This window comes from Xiphophorus maculatus, chromosome 23 (assembly GCF_002775205.1).
Source record: "Xiphophorus maculatus strain JP 163 A chromosome 23, X_maculatus-5.0-male, whole genome shotgun sequence".
Classification (NCBI taxonomy): Eukaryota; Metazoa; Chordata; class Actinopteri; order Cyprinodontiformes; family Poeciliidae; genus Xiphophorus; species Xiphophorus maculatus.
Window position 1 is genome coordinate 14,257,180 of NC_036465.1, and position 20,902 is coordinate 14,278,081.

Genomic DNA, 20,902 nt, shown 5'->3' on the forward strand with positions numbered 1-20,902 from the left:
ATGAATTTTGCGCTCGGGCCCTAGCTGAGGACATCAAGCTGTGAATTGCCACATGCCTGCCGACGCAGGTCCTGTCTGCTCTTAACCTCCAAACTAAACACAACACCTCCCGCCTGCCTGGAAACTTCCTGACAGATAATGAGGTGACACATTTTGGTCAGGTCTTATGGTACAAACACTCTCACACACCGTATTGATCCGACCAGTTGCCTTCCAGTCCCTCAACCCAATTATCATGTCTGTGAACAAACTCGTAATTCCTCTGGGCAACAGAACTGCATAGTTTAACTTATAACAGAACAATGTTGGAGCTCAACCGTCTCATTGTTTCTGCCAGGAGGGCCTCTCGGAGGTGGATAAGAAAAAACAACATTTCAGGACTGAACGAAGAGGCTGGGAACAAAAGATTAAAAACATGAGAAGGCTTCTGGCAAGAAGAAAAGAAAAACGAAAATAAGCAGTGGTGTGCAGGTGATTAAGTGGGAAAAAAGAGCAACTTGTGCCACAAGTGGGATTTTGTTTTTTACAGGAACAGCTATAGCATAATATCTCTAAATCTATTTAAAAACAGTAGCCGTATGTTATTGTTTGGTGACAGAGAGTGCACTACTAAAAAAACAAAAAAAGATTTCAGAAGGGTTCTTTTTTGTGCAGAAGAAACACAGCAGGTACTCTAGCACCTCCCAGTGTCTATCTGTGTAAGTTTCTGACAATAAATGCCTGACACATGTTGAAGGTGTCATGGAACTCATAGTTTAATATCTCAAATAAAGCAGAAAAAATACAACTTTCCCAATGATACACAAGTTAGTCAACAGAAAACAGCAATCTAAGTCTGAAATATTTACACCTGCTTACATTCAAAATGTTTTTTTAGCACAATCAAAATCAAATGTTCCATAAACATCTACTTCCCTATGAACTTAGCATAATGTGCTCTTCATCAAATATCACAGTGTCAAAAAGAAAACAAGTGAAAATGTAAACAATGTTCTGGCTACAGAGGGAACAGCTTCAAATTGTAACTTAAGTGCGCTACATTATCTCATTCTTCAGCAAAATCCACAGAAAAAAAAAAAGGTCCAGTTAAATCCAAAAAACTGCTGCTGCTGGCGCCGGTGTTTACTGCCGAGGCAGTTCAACCCCCCGCTGGGTGTCACAGCCCAACACCTCCAGGCGGAGGGCGATGTCGTTGACCCAGCCCCGTGGATGGATACGGAGGTAGCGGGCGAACAAAGGAGGCTCGAAAACTGTGAAAACTTCCTCATCCGGATCGTTGTTGCCTGTGAAGATCTGATGAGGAAAGGGAAGAGCAAGAAGTCAGGAAACAGCACAGAAAGATGGCATTTATCATGTCAGTGCATGCAGTTCCTCAGAAAAATACTCTCAGCTCTTGAAGTTTCTCTCATTTTGTCTCATTAGAGACACAGAACAGAAAAACATAAAACAGTGCATCATTGTGAAACTGAAGGAAAATGATGAAGCTGCACATTGTTTTCAGCCACCCTGAGTCAATGTTTGTAACACTTCTTTCTTCTTTCTTTTCTTCTTTGGGAAATAGCTCAAACTTAAACAGATTGGATGAAAATTGTACTTGAACATACAATTTTCAAGACCCAGCAGATATTTTCTACTTGATTAAGGTCTGGACTCCTACACATGAAGATGGATTGATGAAAAAAAGAAATTGCATTGTATTTCTGGGTGGCTGCCTTGAAGATGAGATTTGAAATTTTAGTTTTCCACCACAAATAGTAATTTGCACGCAGAGCAAAATATTAAATTTTGGCATCTTCTTTCAGATGTTTGCTGTCACCCCTGCATGACCTCTCTTCACACGTTTCAAATTTAAATCCATGTATAATTTTCCTTCCACTCCACTACTCTTTGTTTTTCTAAAATCCCAATGAAATGCAAAATGTTTCTGCTTGTAAAGTCGTAAAAGCTCCTGTGGTATTAATACTTTTACATGACACTGTATACTAATTTAATCGCAAAGACCAAAGCATGTTGAAATAGTCTGTATTTTTTCTTTTGCCACCCATCCAAAGATGTAGTTCAACATTTTTCAAAACCCACACTAGCGCTGCAAAAAAACTGGGTTGACTCACCTACTGGCAGTCTCGGCTCTGATTCACTGAATAGCTGAATAAATATTAGAGTTGAGAAATGTGCAGAGTCTGCCTGGCAGCTGTGACGCAGACTTGAGTGTAAATGGAAACAGTTTGTGAATTCTTTTGCACACCTTTTCTCTCTGGGAGCTCTCCTCCAACACGCTGCTCCAGGAATGTCGGTCCTGACTGAATGTGACTGAGAACTCTGTTACCATCATCTGGGTCAGCATCGACCGTGCGCCTTGCGTGATGATGCCTGTGATCCGTTTGACCTTCCCCAAATCCACCTGCAGCCACTCGTGGGGGTTGTTGTTCTGAGGCAAACAAGATATTGAAGCATCTTCAGATTTCAAGAGGATATTCTCAGTGTATGATCAACAAAAGCTGGCTTTTTTGACAAAATTTCTTTTTAAATGCAATGACTTTCCACAATCAATGAAACCATAAATTTTGTTCCTGAGCATTCTTGGTAAAATGCTTTAATGAGATTGGTTTGTGGCTTTAAATTTAAGTTCTCCTGGTTTATGTAGTGGGATAATGATCCAAATCATAATAAAAAGCCCAGTGACTAATGGGTCAACAAAACAAATCAAGGTTTTTAGATGGTCTAATCCAAGACTGAAGATAAATTTTAAGAAGCAGTGGTATGAACTTAAAAAAACAAGTTGTTTATTCTGGAAAACCCTCCTATGTGGCTGAATTAAAATGATTCTGGAAGAAGAGTGGAACAAAACCCATTAGTTATTACAAACACTTTATGTCAGCTGGTGCCCAGGATGGCACAATTATTGGGGTGATTACTTTTTCACATAGATCCAGATTGGCTAAGACATAAAAAAATTATTTTGTATTTACTCAGGTTGGGTTGGCTTGATATAAAAATGTGTTTTTAGATCAAAGAAAAACTTTGTTTTATATGGAAACTTGTTGACAAAAAAGGCAAAGAAAGAAGAAACATTTCTCTATGTTCCTGCACAAACTCCAGAAAAATTAAAATACATGTCTTCTCTCAACTAGTGTTGTATAATTGTTTGTCTTGAAATATAAAAAAGATTTTGCTCACTTATATTTCTTTTTAAAAAACAACAACAAAATAATTTACTCTTAAGTTTAGAACATGGTTGTTGAGACACTGAAATATAGAAGAACAATGTTTTATCCGTGCATCATTTATTCCGCTACTCTTTACTGGCACGATGTGGAAACCGGTTGTGGACAAAAGTTTCCCCTTCACTTCCTTCGTTGTTGAAATTCTTTTGGTTTTATGCAACATTTTTACTGTTTGTTCATCTTAGCCTAGAACTATCTTCTAACCAAAGGTCGGCGCAGAGAGATTGACCTCTGTTGTTCTCCGGTGCCACAGCAGCTCAATAAGCTGCCACGAGGACAAGTCACACGCCTGCAGTTCACTTCTGGAAAGTGTTAAAACGATAAGCTGAAGAGGAGAGGAAAGAGAGGCTGAAGCCAAACATGATAATGGAGTGTGAAGAGAGAAAGGTTAATGGTCTGCTTTGAGAGCTTCACCACTTCTTTGCCACCTGATGGAGCCTAAATGTCACCGATAATGCAGACGAAAGGTTATTGATGGATTAAAGGTCTTGAGTGTTGTCATTAATTAATTTCTTTATGCAGTGTGCAGTCGGCATTGGAATCAGTGTATACACTTATACTCGCAAAAACGTGAACACACCTTTGGCCTCCAGGCGTTGGCTCCACCGCTCTGGTGCAGGCGAGCGAGGAAGGGGCTCCAGCTTCGCAGGAAAGACGACTGAAACGATGAGGCACTAAAGCTACTGTCAGGAACGCTCCCTTTCTCAAGTCCCAAAGGCAGAGAGCAGCCTGCTCACCCACACACACATAAAACATACAGGCTGAGTCATTTCTCACTTTCTCCAAGTACTAAAAAAAAGTTGAATCAACTCACTGTTCAGATCGCATCCCAGCAGCTCCAGTCGGAGAGCGGGTTTCTGCTTGTAGTCGTGTGGATGAATCCTGATGTAGCGAGCCACTAATGGTGGAGAGAAACGGTTTTCCTTTGTCTTGGAGCTGTCCAGGTTACCACGAAACTTCTGCAGCACAGTTAGAGTAGTTTTGGATTTTTCATTGTAGTTTAGTATTATTTATTTGTGACTTTTTGATGGTCTAATTCAGTTAGTCTTCATTAGTTTTACAGTGGATTTGCTAGTTTTTATTAATTATAATTAGTGTAAATATTAGTTTCAGTTTAATTTTTTATTAGCTATGTTAGTGGTTTTAGTTTTTTCATACTTTGGTTCATTTTTAGGTGGAGAATTCAAAAAGGTCAAGGTATATAGTGTTGTCATGACTATGCTCGTCCTTAAACATCAGTTGGGTAATGTATACTCAACAGAAGAAACAATTTTCTAAAAATAATTAAATTATTGTCAAACAACCAACTGACTCTGGCATTTTATCCCGACTTTTGCAGTCATCATGTAAGAGCCAAAAATGTCAGTTTGAACGTTGTTTATTATTGTGTGTGCCTTTTGCATATTTAGATATTTTCTTTACAGTAAGGTTTTGTTTTAGTATGTGCTTTGTAGAAAAGCGCCACCTAACGGACATAATTGAAAATATATGAAAAGTGCTGCGTCACTTAGTTCAGAAATAAAATTTGATGTGGTGTGGTCAACTAAGCCCTACACAGTTTTTGACCGTTAAAATGCTGTGCAAGACTGAAGAGTTCTTATGTAATGTCTGCTCGAAGAAAAGTAAAGTTCATCGTTCATCAGACTTTGTGTGGACTAGTAAGTACTTTTTTAGTGTACAAGAGCATATCAACGGACAGAAACGCGTCAGCTAAGAGCTAAGCTAACGAACGTCAACAAAGAAAGAAAACTGAAGCTAATTGAACAATATAGTGGCTTTACACCAGAACAAATAAGCAGCCACTACACATCATTTTGCGGACTCGAGTATGTGCCACTAGGAGGAGTATCGCAATTTGATAACAGCTGACGTAAACTGCATGTGCGGAAAGAAAAAAAAGTCACATCAGACCGAAAGGCTAATAAATAGATTAATTACACAAAACAAGGATTATTGTTGCTCTAATTTCAGTATATTTTAGCTAGTTTTATAAACACAATATAGTTTGCCTTAGTTATTGTGTTTTCCCCATTAATTACCGTTTTTATTTATTTTAATTAACACTGCAGACTGAAGTGACCCAATTCCGACTTTTTTTTGACGTAATGAAACCCAGTCCATTTGGATATCCGATACGTAGCTGCTCTTTTCAAATGTGACCTGAATCTCAACGGTCTGAATCTCAACGGTCAGGTCGCGGGTCATTCGACGTTAACGTCACTGATACTCAGCAAATATCACTATTCTGCGTCCTGCCAGCGGGAAGAAAAACAACAACTATGACGGACTACAATGAGGATGAAGTTGCTAGTATGCTGGCGGCAGTCGGACAACAACGTCACATGTGTAAGCTATGCTCCACCGTTAGCACTTATGTTTACTTCTGCAAACACTGAGCACTACTTCGCTTTTATGGCGGTTGGTAAAACACTATGCGTGTCGTTATTACGCTCTATACTGCGCATGCGGGACACTTTCAGGTTATTTGCCATTCTTATTTGGAAGTATGAACAACTACGGCGAAAAAATATCCAATTTGACAAAAAATCTGAATCGGGTCACTTCATGTTGCAGTGTGAAGGTAGCCTTAATTTCAGTTTTTTTTTTTAATTTTGTTCGTTTTGGTTTACTACAATAACCTTGGTCTCAGCACTGTTAGGCAGAGAACAGTTCAGACTAAAGGGACTATGAAGATGATAAGACAGCTGTTTAGCCTTTGCTGTGATGTCGAAGGAACTGTGGACGCACCCTGGTGTTAATGGAGCTCTTTCCCCTGTAAGTGGTCCAAGTCTCTTGGTCGAGGCTGTAGGACACTTTGAAGGTGGCGGTGTAGTGGTCCCTCAGCTTCGAGCTCACCCCCTGTGTCTGGATGCCATGCAGCAGGGTGGGCCTAAGAAGATCAACCTGAAACCACAAATTATTTTACACTGACTGTTTCACAACAATACCTGAACTTTGGCTTTAAGTGTCAGGTGTAAATGCTCAGAACATCTTACCTGCAACCACGACATAGTGCCTTTTCCCATCCAGGCGTTGTAAAAACCAGTCATATCGAGTCTTGCCAGCCTTGGCTCCCAGTTACCTGGATACAGAAACATAAACCAACATAAAGACTATAACCCCATCTTACTTCCTGATGTTTGTATTTCATAAAGCTGAGGTATTTTCTTTAGATTGACTGATTATTGTGCTAATTTCTTTGGTACTGTCACATTAAAAAGCCTGTTGCATATAAAAGAAAAACCCAGCTGGTCTTACCGCTGTGATCTGATGCTGTAATCTGGGAGTCTTCAATCCGCCCTGATTTCATTCCCAGAGGTAAAACACATTCTGCATGTCACAACGTCGAAAGAAAAGTTCAATAAAGTGCGTCAGTGTTCCTAAAATATAAAATACACACTAAACACATTTAAAGCAAACAGCATTCAGTATTTAAATTTCAGTTGTGAAATGTGTTTAAGCGTTTTGACCTTTTCTGTAACTGATGAAACTTCAGATATTACCCTGAGCAATGAGGGGATTCTGGGATAACTCAACTCTGAAATTAGAGTGGACATTGATGAAGGCCATGATTCAAACATTGTAATGAAACACTCTCTGATTCATGTATTTAGCTTACTGTTCCATTCGTTTTTTTTCTAATAAATAAAAATGATTTTTTAATTACCGTATTTTCCGCACTATAAGGGGTACCTAAAAACCTTCAATTTTCTGAAAAGCCGAGAGCGCGCCTTATAATCCGGCGCGCCTTATATATGGACCAATATTGAGCCACAACAGGTCTCGCAACTACGGTAAGCAGCCGCCGGCTTCATTTTCCCCCGTAGAAGAAGAAGCGCGCGGTGCATGCTGGGTTTTGTGTAAAGACCCCAAAATGGCTCCTATTAAGAGACACGCTTGCGACGCAGAGTTTAAGCTCAAGGCGATCAGTCACGCAGTAGAACACGGGAATAGAGCAGCAGCCAGAGAATTTAACATGAACAAATCAATGGTGCGGAAGTGGATATATATTGTGATTGCACTAACGTTTGATATACCGTAACAGTACCAGACTGTTTTTTACGTGTTTATTGAATCGAGGAAAAGTTCCCCTCCACTATATGTTATACCTTGCTGTTGTTAAAAGATAAACTGTGTCACGAAAATACCACGTCACTTACTTTACCTCGGGAAAAATAATAAAACAGCTGTTTATTCATTTTGGGAATGAACGGAGTTGTCAGAACGCTGGTTTGTAATCTATTAATAAAGTTCGACTGACCTATCTGACTGTTTTGTTGACATTCCCTTTAGCGCAGTTCCATCTAATGGATGCGTAACGTAACCCCAGCCTCTACTGTAGCGTCTATTCTATGTGCCTTATAATGCAGTGCGCCTTATATATGAAAAAAGTTTAAAAATAGGCCATCCATTGAAGGTGCGCCTTATAATGTGGTGCACCTTATATGCGGAAAATACGGTAGTTATAAGTGTAAAACTCTTATCATTTCCTGAACTAACTATCAGTCTGGAAAATATGGCCAATCAATTCAAATATTACACACTGTGATATATAGCAAATCAGGCATTTATTCCTGATAAATGCCTCACTTATCAGACACTTCCCAGAAAATTTCAATTTTATCTAAGCCTGATGAAAAAGACAGAACCTCAAACAACAAGTATTTCTTTAGTCAAGTTAGAACAATTCTGACATCTATGGTACAAACAGAACCATAGATGTCAGCATAAAAATATCAAGGATTCAAAAAAACTGATGACAAATCACAAAAACAAACAAAAAATGCTGAAGTTTGGGGAGTTTTTCTTATAGATATGCATGTCCCAGGAATCTTAATACCCATCTCAGGCTAGACCCAGTAACACAGTACAATTAAAAAGCATCCAATTCAATCAGTACTTCTGTCAGTAGGACATGTGTGCACCTACTTGGATCATAGACCAAGAGTTTGGCTCTCATCCCAGCCAGCTGGTATTCGCCGATGGTGCACTCCACTAACCATGTCCCAACTGTGGGGGGTTTCATCTCCACCGTCCCAAAAACACCTTCAGGAATGAGAACAGAGCAATGAGTGAAACAGAGAAAGTTATGGACAGTTCATGTTACATAGAAATGTATTTATTTCTTAATAATTAATTAATCTTGACTATTACCGTATTTTCCGCACTATAAAGCGCACCACATTATAAGGCGCACCTTCAATGAATGGCCTATTCTTAAACTTTTTTCATATATAAGGCGCACCGGATTATAAGGTGCACTATCGGCTTTTGAGAAAATTGAAGGTTTTTAGGTGCGCCTTATAGTGCAGAAAATACGGTAGTTTTTACAGACCAGATGTTTTATTGTTTTTTTATTTAGACTTTGATTGATTTTATGCTACTTTTTATTCATAAGTTAGCATTCAGTGCTTGCCAAAATAGTTTAAAACAGTTTGGATGGTTTGGACGGCACCAAGAGTCGGCAACATCAAAACAACCACAGTAAGTACAGTACAGGTGCACCACAAAGTTGGTTGGTGCCTATATCCAGAAGTCATTGGGCATGTGCTTGGGTACAGTCTGGACAGTACGCTTGTCCATCAGAGGCCAACACAGAAGCAAAAAGGCCAAACAACCAAAGGACAATTTAGAGAGACCAGTTAACTTTACTGTCAGGCTTTTGGACTACGGGAGGATGTTGGGAGTCCCTAGAGAGAACCCACACATGCAAGGGAACAACAACAGAACTCCAGACTATCACTATTGATCATAAAAAGAAATCAAGAAAGTCTGGCCCTCTTCTAGAGAAAGTATGGATACAAATGTGTGTTTGAGTGTGTGTGCTTTTACCTGGAAACAGGTTGAAGACACCCATACGATGTTCTTGTTTAGCATGGACAGTGAAAGGTAAACCATGGAAGTGAACAGCATGGTACTCCCTGTCGCCTCCAACATTAAGAAGGTGCCACCTCACTGGCTGATGCTGGGCCACAACCAAACCAGGAAGAGTCTCGGCCACATAGCCATTTATGGCTAAGGAAAAACATTCATTGCTTTTGTTAATGGACTCATTACCGAGCAGAAAAAGCAAGATTTACAAGAAACACAATGAGTTACCTGCAAACGTATTGCTGGTGTGGTACCAGGGATCCTGTGTGTTGGCCTGACAGGGAGGAGAGCAGTACCTCAGCAGGTTCTCCTCATGGTACCAGCTTTTAGTTTCATCAAAGGTGTGGAAGAGCAGGGAGAAATCCTGGATGTCTGGTTGCATATTGAGGTTATTCTGCCATTTGTAAGTCTGCAAGGTTCCAGACTTACAGATCACAAGTGGACCAATCAGACCAGAGTGAAGGTCCCTCTCCTGTATGAGACAAAAAAAATTAAGCGAGAATGTTTGCTACATGAATCAGTTTTTGAATGTGTCAGTAACACAGCAGCAGACCTTGTCCACAGTGGAGTAGTAAGCTCCAGTCTTGCAGTTAAACTCAGGATCAGAGGGTCCTTGTTTCTCACTAATTTTCCAGTTGTAAGTCCGGGTCTGTCCTGGAGGAACAGGTTCTCCAGGAATACCAAAGGATGCACTGCTCTGTGCGGGGCTAACATGCTGGTTGCGGTCATACACTCCATGAAGATGAAGGGAGTAGGGTCTCTTGGCATTGTTCTTAAAGGTCACCTGAGTTATGACATGGCATAAATGAAAAACATTAGATTTGACGTCATTATCAGAGGTATTTGTACTCTGGTAATTAACAAAATTTACCTATTTTCTATGACACATCACAAACAAGCAGGAAGAAGAGGAACAGGAAAAACTTTTCTTATGCTTCTTTCCTTACAGAGAAAGAAACTTACAGTGAGGAGATCGTTAACTTCAGTTCTGATGACAGGTCCAATGATTCCCAAGTGTTCTTCAAGCTCTCCTCTGTTGATGGGCTGCTTGAAGTCTTTATCCACGTAAGCGCGATACACCACCTTCGTATAATGAGGAAGGAACTTCCTCATCCCCCGACGCATCTCTCTGATTTGAGGAAAATGAAGTATTAAGAACTGCTGTTTCAGCGAGTGAGAAGAATCACTGTGTCTGTTCTCTTGTAGAACCACCTTTCATAGCAATTCCAATTACAAGTCTGCAAAGTTATGTCTCTACTAGCTTAACAATTCTAGACACTCATACACTACTTTGCAAAAATAGCCCACGTTTGGTCAGACTTTTATTCCCACCTGGGTTTAATGAATTGATTTGGTGTTTTGATGCCATAATCCCATGTGATTTCATCTGCGGCAATGTAGTAATTACGGGGTTTGGTTTCTCCAGAGCGCGGACCAACTGCACCCGTGCCAAATATTTCAGATGAACCGTTCACCTGTTGAAACAGTTAAACATTTATAGCAGTGAAGCAGAAGGTTTGGATTTTCCTGAATAAGACAAAAACTAAACATGTGTACCTCACTGTTGTAGTCATCATACTCAAAGGACAGATTGACCTCTGTTGTGTTGCCATCAGTGAAGTTGTATTCCAGATCCAACAGATCATCTAAAAGACCCTCAGATTCAGAATAGATGTAGTTTTCACCCATCTCCTCAACTGGAGAGATTAAGTTTTCAGAGCGGACCTGTTGACTTTCTGATGCATCACCATTTAGTGTGATGTCATTGTTCTCTGTCCAGTTCCCACCAGCCTCTCGTTTCTGTCTCCCACCTCTGTTTAGTTCTGCTTTAGTCAGATTTTCAGGAGTTGCCCAGCCCCCATCTCTGTCTACTTCTTCCAGGACATCTTCTGGGATTCCCACCTCTGAGGGAACTTGTTCCCTTTTTACTGACGCCACCGGCACTCTCTTCAGCTGACACAGGCCATGTGCATCTTCGCCCAAACTTACATTTTGACCAACTGTGTTGTTGGCGACAGGTTTTTTGCACACTCGAACCAACATTGTGCCATTCTGAGGTCTCAAGCCCCTCGGTTGCAAAAGTGCTTTGTCCATATATTCAGAGATATCTTCATCCTCATCGCGGTCGACCAGAGAAAACTCTTTGCAGACACGGACAGTGTAGCGGATGGTCATTCCCCGACTTCTAAGCTTGCTGTCAAAGGCACTTATCTCCCACTCACCTGGAAGAGAAAGTCAGGATGTAGTGCTATGCAGCAGTATTCAGACCTTAAACTTGTTTTATATATATATTTTCACATTTTAACCAAAAATTTAATATATTTTACTAGGATTTTATGTAAAGCACCCATGAGCTTATGACTGTGAAGTGAAAGGAAAGAATACATGGTTTTCATTGATAGCAATATGAAGAGGTTCATTAGGGACTCTGGATGAGCTGCAGAGATCCACAGTTCAGGTGTGAGGATCTGTTAATTGGACAGAAATTATTGGTGTATCTCACAAATCTGGACTTTATGGAGATGAAACTTTCTGTTTAACGAATGAAAGTGAAAATTGAAGCAGGATGCAGGTCACTTTTTGTGAAATCATAGGTCCAAGCTATTTTCAGTAAGAAATGGTTGGACCAACAATAAATGTTCAATTTATTGTTCTACAATAAATTGAACATACTGTAAATTTTAATTAACAGTATGTTAATTCAAATTTAACATAGTGTAATAATTCTTTGTGTTTTTAATGAAAAGTAGACACATCTTTTGGCATGTGTGCCAAACATGTGTTTTGATTTTTGGTCCAAATAGCCTGTTTAGATCAAAGCATACTGATGTGATAGAATGGCCCAGTCAAAGTACAGACGTAAATCCAATTGAGAATCTGTGGTAAGACAAGAACGTTAATGCTCACAGACACGCTCCATTCAATCTCACTGAACTTAAGCTCTTGTATAGAATATGCATAATAACGTTCAGACTCTACATGTGCAAAGCTGTAGCTCTAACCACAGCAGATTATTGTTCTACAAAGTATGGACTCAGGTGACTATATAAAAATGCCTGCCCCCCGTTTATGATTCTATTTGCTAAAGATTATTTTCCATTTCTCAGTTATGTGTTACTTTGTCTTGATTTATCGGTAAAATCCCAAAGAAATACATTAACGGTTATAGTTATAACTGATAAACCTGTATAAAAATTGTTGATAAGAACTGATAAATGACTCCATCTTGTCCAAACCTTATATTTCAATCCACGCTTTATGAAATGTAGAGTATTTAGAAGTATTGTGTTGGTCATGGGATACATCTGAATGGCTACTCCCATCACTTCAAATACAGTTATGTATCGCCAATTAAACTAGAATCTCTGAACCCGTTCATGTTAGGAACGTGGTGTAAATGTGAGCCTTTTCCTCACCGATCACTTCTGTCTCCATGGGAATAGTTACAGCCGTCATGGGGAAGAGGGTGAGAACAGACTGGTAGAGGCCTTGGTACTGAAACAGGTTTCCGGTGAAATAGACGGAGAGGAATTCACTCTGGGTTCCCACGTTGGCCACGTGCCAGAAGGAAACATCCGTCTGACACATGACAAACTGACGCCCACTAAACATGGTGCCGTTTATACCTGCAGGGGGAGGCACATTCAAAGTACAAGTTTTTCTTTTCACACTATCCACTAAAAATGGTGGAAAAATCTAAAGAGACAAAAAACAAATGCAAACATGTTGAACTCACTGTAGATGACATTGGACTCATAGAAGTCGGGGTCTGTGGTGTTGTAGGAGCTTTGAGTTGACCTCTTCATGTTTTCCTTAAAGTACCAACTTCTGTTCTCATCAAACACAGCAAATATGAGACTTTGCTTCTGGTCGGGGCCCAGCTTCAAGGAATGAGCAAACAAAAAAGCGTTACAGCCAATAGTACACAGTAAGGAGAGCATGTGTCTGGCGCTTTTGTCATCTCACCAGATTTCCTCTGCGGTCAATAGCATTGGGCTTGCAGATGAGTAGGGTCCCCACCAACCCAGAGGCCAGGTCCTGCTCTGGGGAGATGGTGCTTTGATACAGCTGAGTCAGGCACTGGGGGTCTCCATCCAAAGGTCCGTCATCTGAAGTTAGCTTCCAAGTGTAGACAAACGTCCTGTTGGGTGGAACTCCCAATGTACGCAGGTCACGTACAGCAGCTGTTTAGAGAGATTTGAGCAGGTTGAAGAAAAACTGATACTAATGAGAAGATCTTCAAAGATTTGTGAGATTCTGTAATTTTACGGAGCTGTTCAGAATTTTGGAAGTAAGTCATAGGTACTGATAACCTGTCTTAGAAATTTGAAATGATCAAAACTTTATTCAAAGTTAAGCTTTTTGATTGGTGTTCACCTGTTTATTTTATAAGTAAATGTTTACTATGCATATATAAACCAGACAATCAAGGATTTGCAGAAATAGGTGAATAATTTACAAATTAGCAGAATAGAATCATCTGTCAGTAACTACGATTGATTACTAAAATAAACAGATATCTACTTAACATTAATGAATATGGACATGGTTATATGATTTGTTAAATGCAATGTCATGAAAGCAAAAACAAGTTACAAATAAAAAGACAGGGAGCTCAAAGAGATATTATTTTAACAGGGACTAACACTTAAAATTATCTTACTGAAATTTGGGGACAGATTTAATTTAGAGCTTATTGATTTATGGCACAGCCAAATAACATTTTTAAAATTATATTTCGGGTTTCATCTGATTTTCTCCATTGATACACTGCATTGTAAATAGTCTAGCTTTTGTAATGTTCAATATACATGCAATGCATATTATTGTTATTGCTGTTGTTAATCTTGTTTCTTATGTATTGTTTTCTTTAACACTTTGACTTTTGGTGTGACCGATTATATCTGTTGCTTCTGTTACACCTGCATTTCACAATAAAGGCTCATTCTATTCTATTCTATTCTAAATTCACCCTCGATATGCCCCTGTGAGAATGTGCCACTCTGGTGGTTTCTGTGATTGCAGCAGAATCACACTTCCTCCTTTCCCCTGGGGCGTTACTGCTAACACAAACTTGCATCAGCACCAAGCGGAAATCCAGAGCATGAGGACATCTCTTTTATTCTCCAGTAACACAGTGAATGCAGATTTCTTTAGAGCTTAGTCTTACTATCATTGTATCCCGGTCCTGGAACGATCTCGGTGAGGCCATTGGGGTAGATATTGAAAGGGCGACTGGCTAAGTTTCTAAAAGCAATCTGGAACAAATCAACAAAAGGCAGATAAATTAAAAAAAATCCCAAACAGAGCAGATTGTTAGCATGCACTAATCAAACTTTCAAACAACTCACAGAGATTTGATCATTGACTCTTCCTTTCAGCAGGGGACCCAACAGAGTCCGAGAGGGATTCTTCCTCACAGTGAAGGAGCCATCTGTGTATTCAACATACACAACCTTCTTATATGTGTAGCCAAGGTGATGGGGAGAAGAAGGCAAATATCTGGACTGTAGTTGACTGACAAGAAGAAAAAGAAGGGAACAATCCATTTAGCAATAAATATTTATGCTTTTCCCTTTTTCCTTCCCCATCTCCTCACCTGTCTGTAGGTTTCAGATGAGGAGCGTAGTTCCAGGTGACTTCCTCAGCAGCAATATAGTGGTTTAAGACCTGGAGGCTCGGTCCTTCGCCGGATCTGGGTTGGACTTGTGGCTTCTTTATTGGAGATTGTTGTATTTCGAACACATAATCATGGTCGAGATCCTCTTCTTTAACTTTGCGCAGTTCCTTGGTGACGGGTTCTTTGCATTTCTCCACCGTAAACAATGCATTCATGCCATCTATGAAACAGTTAATGTTGGTTATTCCAAACTTAATGAGTTGTGATTATATTCTAATAAGGTAAACTGATTTTTTTCTGTTCTTTACCATATCGATGAGCATGGATCTGACAGCTGATGAGGAACTGGCCCTTGGTTGCCGGTCTCATTTCTGCAGTGATGAATGTCATTGGAGTCACTTCCACAGTGACTTTACGATGGGTCAGCACCTGGAAATAAACAATTCATAATACATAGATTTCATTTAGATATTGGACTCAACTAACCGTTAGAATAAAAACTTTAGACAAAATGATAAAAAACTACTTTCTAGATAACCTTTTAGCCAAATAATTTAAGCTTTTAGTTTAAGCTTGATATCACCAGTGAACCTCAAAAGTTCTGGAGCCGGCTTTTTGTAAAAGTTGCCGGATGTTTGTAGTTCTGATTTCCACAAATTTAAAAGCAAAAACATGGCTAATAAATAAGGAATAACTTGTGTTGCATTAACCCTTTTTTAAGGGTTAATGTTTTTTTTTGTGTGTGTGAAAATGAGATATAAGAAATAAAAAAATGTCAGTCTGAATCAGATAGATAGTTTTTTACCATATTTATTTACAATAAAAATTGGAGCAATGGGTATGTATTGCTTTGAACTGATGCCTCAAAGTAAAATTTGGTGCAACATTTTCATAAAACCCAAATAACTTTTTTTTTATTGGAGAAAAAGTTACATTTCTTCCTTCCATTTCACATTAAGTTTTCATACTGTGTGAAAAATCTTAAGAGGTTTGAATGTTTTTCCAAGGAACTATAAATGTATTTGTATATTGTCCCTCCAGGCAGCCATCCATAGCAGGTCCAGCCTGTTCCAGGAGTTCACAAGCCAATTCAAACATGACCTAGTATAAATTAAGTTTCCCCAGCAGATTGAGTTCTTTTGAACAAAAGCTAAGGAGGAGTTTATTATGCAGTATAACTTCTGTTTATAAATGCAATTAATCAATATCTGTTTGGAAATCCGTACATCATGTTTAAACTTGCAAAGTCTCTACAGATACGTGGAAAAAAGGACACACAACATCAATAAGCTAGCACAGAATTTGAAGTTTCAACCATCTTTAAGATTTAAGGACAAAATCAAATTAATATCTAATTCTCATGAAAAATTAGATGGGATCCATAAGTGCAATAAAATTGTCTGTTCTATTTTAAATGGTTCCACCATTAAAGCAAACAAATCCTTATGTTATCCTATTTTAACATATGTTACAGACAAGAGTGGTAATGACGAACTGATTAGACAGTAAAATAATTTAAGGATTCATCCTTTATGGGAAACACCTTACTTTATTATTATTATTATTATTATTTTCACATTTAAAAGCTGCCTGTAGAAAGAAGAGCTCCACTAGGGAATTGTTTTCAGAGTTCTCCGGTTTCTATGTGCAGCCAACAAAGATGCTGTTATGCTCTTGGATGAACAAACACAATCTCACATATAAAGGTCATCTTTCTCTTTGGCTACATCATGCAGTTCTTGACAGAAATGCCAGAAGGAGTTCTGCTAGACCTCCAACACTGCAGACCTGAAGCATTTCCTGAGCGCCCTGCAAGCATCTTATCTGGCAGACGTCCCTGACCGCTCTGCTATGACCGCCTCTTATCTGAAGTCTGTTTACCTGCAGTGTGTGACCCTGGAAGCGAATGGAATGGATTTCTGGAGTAGTGCCCAACCCGATCATATGCCAAGACACCAGGTCATTACCCTGACACATTGTTAATCCTGCACATAGACAGAGACAGATTCAGTGTAAACACTGAGCAAAGCATTGGACGTGCTTAACATTTCAGCATGCACAAAGTCTTCTGCGGTGTGTTAGGCAGCTTACCAGGTAAAGTGGCGTTGATGTATCCATTGATGGTGTGGTATTCCTTCCTGCCATCGCTTCTCCTGAACTTCTCCTTGCTCGTCCTCTCCCCCACCTGTCCATACCAGCTTTTTGTCTCATCGAACACGGCAAACAGAAGGACAAATGCTGGGAGTCTCCTCTGGCCGTCCTCTGTGAAAGCTCCTGATGCAGGATTTTAAAGTTAAATGACTTATTTGGTGAAATATCCAGGTTTTAAATCTGAAATAAAGCATTTGACTCTTTCTAAACTACCAGCTTCTGTGAATGAGGAGTACTTTATGTATTTTTATGAATAATTTCCTGCAGCTCACTGACTTGATTTACAGATGAGCAGGGCGCCGATGAGTCCGGAGTTCATGTCTCGCACCGTGTCCACCTGGGAGGAGTACGAGTATGTGAGGCAGTCAGGGTCACTGTTGGTCGGGCCGTCACTGAAGCTGATGTCCCAGACGTACTCATAATATCCGCCGGGCTGGACGGCATCATCCTCCTTCTCCTGACCAGCGGTGGAGTCATCATATCCAGCTCCTGGAAGGAGAGGATATTACATGAGTTGTTTTAGCTACCAAGGTGGATCAAAAGAGTAAAAGCTGCTCCCACTAAAAGCCTAAAGATAGGAGAACAAAAATGGATGAAAAAAAATGTCAGGAAGTAATTAAAGTTCTTTGGGAAGCAGTGACTCACAGCAAAATCATTAATCAGACAAATGGACATCAAAACAGCTGAAAAGGTTCTTTTTTTTCATCAACTTTAAAATGATCCAGTGTGATAGAATATAAAAATAGTAAAGGCAGGATGCTTCTGAATAGACTAAACCCCGAACATGACAAAAGCAGCTTTTCAGATTATAAAGTCACTTATTGGAATGGAGCTGTTTGCAGGAAGTGATGCTTCGGGACGTTTAGCAGCATTAGAGTCTAATCCAGTGCTGTCTGCGAATGGGATTAACTATGAAGCGCCACACGTGGGTACAAGATTTTCAGAAGAGGCAGAGAGATGAGCAGTTTGGCTTCCGCAACCCGCAAAAGATCTGCACACATGAGATAATAGTGACCGTTGTTCTCTGGCACTTCTTGAGAATCAAGACGGGTTTTTTTTTTATGGGGGTTCCTATTCATTGGAAGCATTTTTTCACAGTTTATTGATAATAATGTTATAAAAACTGCTTCGTTTATTACACGTCAAGTTCCTTAAAAAAGGAAACTACTACGTAGTGACTCAAACTTTTAAATAATCCCACATGGTAATGTAACTCACTGGAACAGTAAGCAGTCAGTTTGCAGCTATTTCTGTCTGAGTTTTCCATTTCCTCATCTGCACTGCAACAGGACTTTAAATCTTACCATGAGTCAACCACCTGAGTCAATGTCTTGCTCATTATTTGACCCAGGAGAGGGGAATGCTGCTCACTAATGTATTACCCACGTTGCTGTGCTCCAGGAGCAACTTTGCGGGAAAAAAATGCTGTGTATTTTGGTGGCTTACCTTCAGACTGCTTCCAGTAGGTGATCCCCACAGGGCTGATGCTGTAGGGCTGAGACGCCAGGTTTTTGAAGTGGATCACCACTCTCTCCCCAGCCTGGGCCACAATCACTGGGCCCTGAATACCTGCCATCACATAATATGAGATGATGTAATTTTAACATTTTCAAACAGATATGATGTTTGTTCATGTGAAAAAGTAAGTTTATGCTAGATTCAGCAACAGGGAGGAGGGACGATCTACTTCACATTATTATTATTATTTATATTATTATAGTAGTAATATATAGTATAGTCATATATTGTTTGAATGTATGAGATGGATGTATTGATGGATTGCAGCATTTATTGCTTTATAATTAATAGCATATTAAAATGCTTTATTGTTGTCTCTTGATAAGAGTTTTCCTCCCTCATTTTTGGCTCCAAGCCCTCAAGTAATATCAGGCGTACATGATAATGTTAGGAGAGTGGCAGAATTTTAAAATGTTTGACTTTTGTTAAATGTAAAAAATATACATACATGTGTGTCAGCATATCGAAATCAACTGCTTTGTAAGACGATGCGTACCTATGGACTATTGATTTTTCTTTTAAATAATTAGATAATTAAAAGAAATCTAACTACATTTCCATTTTCACAGTCGATTTAATAAAATTCCTGAAATTCTGTGATAGCTTTTGGTTTGGTGCGACACCACAGAATTATTAATGCTCTTCCATTCACAAAGCTTTCAAGAAGCACCGCTTGCTATATTCATTCATCCATCCATTCATTCATTATGTTACTGACAAGTTTCCTGCCGTCATTAAGTAAGTGTAAATGAAAGTGTGCACCACCCACCTGTCCAGGCTGGTCTCGATCTGGGGACAGTGAATGTAGCATCTGTGTACTCCCTGTAAACTGCCTTGATGTATTTTTGAGGAACGGTTTTGAGGTTTCCTCTGAAGAAAATTAAGAATTAGTTAGCTATAAGACAAACTTAGGATCAAAGTACTGTACTACACTTTTCTCTGATCATTTAGATGAAACTGACCGCAGATTTGCTTGCCTTTGCTCGGACGCGCGGCCCCCATCGTCCAGGTGGATGTAGTCCCATCCGATCTCCACCGCTGCTATGAAGTATTCCCTGACAGCGTCCTGTTGGGCCTCCCCGGCGGAGCAGCAGAGGAGGAGCGGCAGCAGGAGCAGCGGCTGTGTCCTCATCCCTTCTGTGTGCGCACCTGTTAGCTCCACTTCAACGTCCCGGTGTGAAACACTAACCAGGCTCTGCTGCGCCTCCTCTGGGCTCCGATATTTAAGGGAGGAAGGAGGGAGGAGAGGAAGGTCAAGAAGACTGTAAAGGGAGAGCACGTGGGCGAGGAGCACGCAGCCGTGACATCGCATTAGTTTTTCTGGAAGATGAGTTTGTGTTGGAGACGCCATAGCAATAAAACTCACTTGTAGCTGCACTCTGGCCATCAAAATGACGGGGTTATAGCTGGAGGTTGAACAAATGATAAGCTATTTATGAAACAAAGCATAAATAAGATGTGTATTTATCTATTTATGAAGTTATTTATCCACTCAGAAAAAAGGCTTCACTTTAAAATGTTAACGTTAACTGAGTTTTTTTTTATTACAAACAAACATAGTTGAAATTAGGCAGAAAAAGAGAAGTCAGCAACATTAAAATAAGTTAATCTCTTTCACGACTCCATTTGAGCATCTTTGATCGTTCAAAACATGGTTTACATATACTTACTTGAGATTTTTTAAAACAAACTTTGACATTAAAGACATCTCCAAATAAATCTAAAAACACATTTTCAGTAGAAGTGTGAAAAGGGCACTACATAGACTGGGTTAGCCTGGTCTTACTTATTTTTAAATGTCTGCTTATTTGGGAAACCTTTGTGTTTCCTGTAAAACAAAGGCGTAATGATGTAAAGGAGGATTTTATGCAGTGGAAACATTATTTCTCAGAACATTTAGAATGTTTCTGACATCTTGGATGGTTCCACAATTACAGTGATGAGAAGTATGAATGCCATGCAATGGGTAGGAATCACAATCCATAAAGAAGAAATGTGTTGTGTTTTAATATGCAGAAAAGTCATATAAAATTAATTTCTATATTACAGTAGTTTAATAAAGCTTTATGGCAGTTTTGAATCTCTACCTGGCTTTCAAACTATATCAAACTATTGACTTGAAGACTGAAGTGACTCATTTTTAATCAAACTGGACGGATCAATACAAATATGAACCACAAAATATCGTTCTTTTGGCATAGTTTCTTAATTGTTATGCCTTTGTGAATTTTGCATAACAGCCAGTAAAATAAAGTATTTTTTTGTGGAAGGCACTGCTCTCATCAGTGCCTCCTCATTAAGATGTGAGTTTAATATTTTACCTCAAAGCTTTGCTGCCACCCAGTGGCAAAACTACACCACTACAGCGCTCCCAAAGCCGTTTTTTCAATCCGGAATACAGGCACTGCGCTGTAAAATAACACAGTGCTTGCATAAAATAAAATGACATAAAATAAAAATAGAGACAGAACACAATAAATGGTTTCAATATTTACTTCAAACGCAAAACTTTCTTTTT

The 20,902-nt window shown here is 39.4% G+C and overlaps 1 protein-coding gene across 2 annotated transcripts; it reads right to left on the reverse strand.

The window, feature by feature from the left end:
- Positions 1-730: 730 nt before the first annotated feature.
- Positions 731-19,587, reverse strand: LOC102225732 (coagulation factor VIII-like). Of its 2 annotated transcripts, none has more exons than XM_023328908.1 (27): positions 19,362-19,587; positions 19,154-19,254; positions 18,313-18,435; positions 17,143-17,355; positions 16,807-16,989; positions 16,597-16,700; positions 15,024-15,144; positions 14,695-14,935; positions 14,447-14,612; positions 14,266-14,353; positions 13,062-13,279; positions 12,832-12,976; positions 12,512-12,721; positions 10,653-11,317; positions 10,428-10,570; positions 10,059-10,224; positions 9,649-9,879; positions 9,324-9,567; positions 9,057-9,239; positions 8,154-8,270; positions 6,483-6,554; positions 6,221-6,306; positions 5,973-6,128; positions 4,039-4,183; positions 3,805-3,953; positions 2,246-2,428; positions 731-1,293 (listed from the first exon to the last, which is right to left on the reverse strand). In XM_023328908.1, exons 1-27 carry the CDS (start codon positions 19,514-19,516, stop codon positions 1,123-1,125), a joined length of 4,779 nt encoding a protein of 1,592 aa, XP_023184676.1. In that variant the 5' UTR covers positions 19,517-19,587; the 3' UTR covers positions 731-1,122. The 2 variants fall into 2 exon arrangements, with proteins under 2 accessions (XP_023184676.1, XP_023184675.1); XM_023328907.1 differs by having other exon boundaries at positions 19,347-19,587.
- Positions 19,588-20,902: the final 1,315 nt, after the last annotated feature.

Excerpts from the sequence above, each read along its gene's own strand:
- LOC102225732 (XM_023328907.1), bottom strand. The coding sequence starts at position 19,516 with ATGAGGACACAGCCGCTGCTCCTGCTGCCGCTCCTCCTCTGCTGCTCC. Across the intron at positions 9,240-9,323 it reads CACCAGCAATACGTTTGCAG|CCATAAATGGCTATGTGGCC; the intron begins GTAACTCATTGT and ends GTTTTTCCTTAG. Across the intron at positions 4,184-5,972 it reads AGAGCTCCATTAACACCAGG|AAGTTTCGTGGTAACCTGGA; the intron begins GTGCGTCCACAG and ends ACTGTGCTGCAG.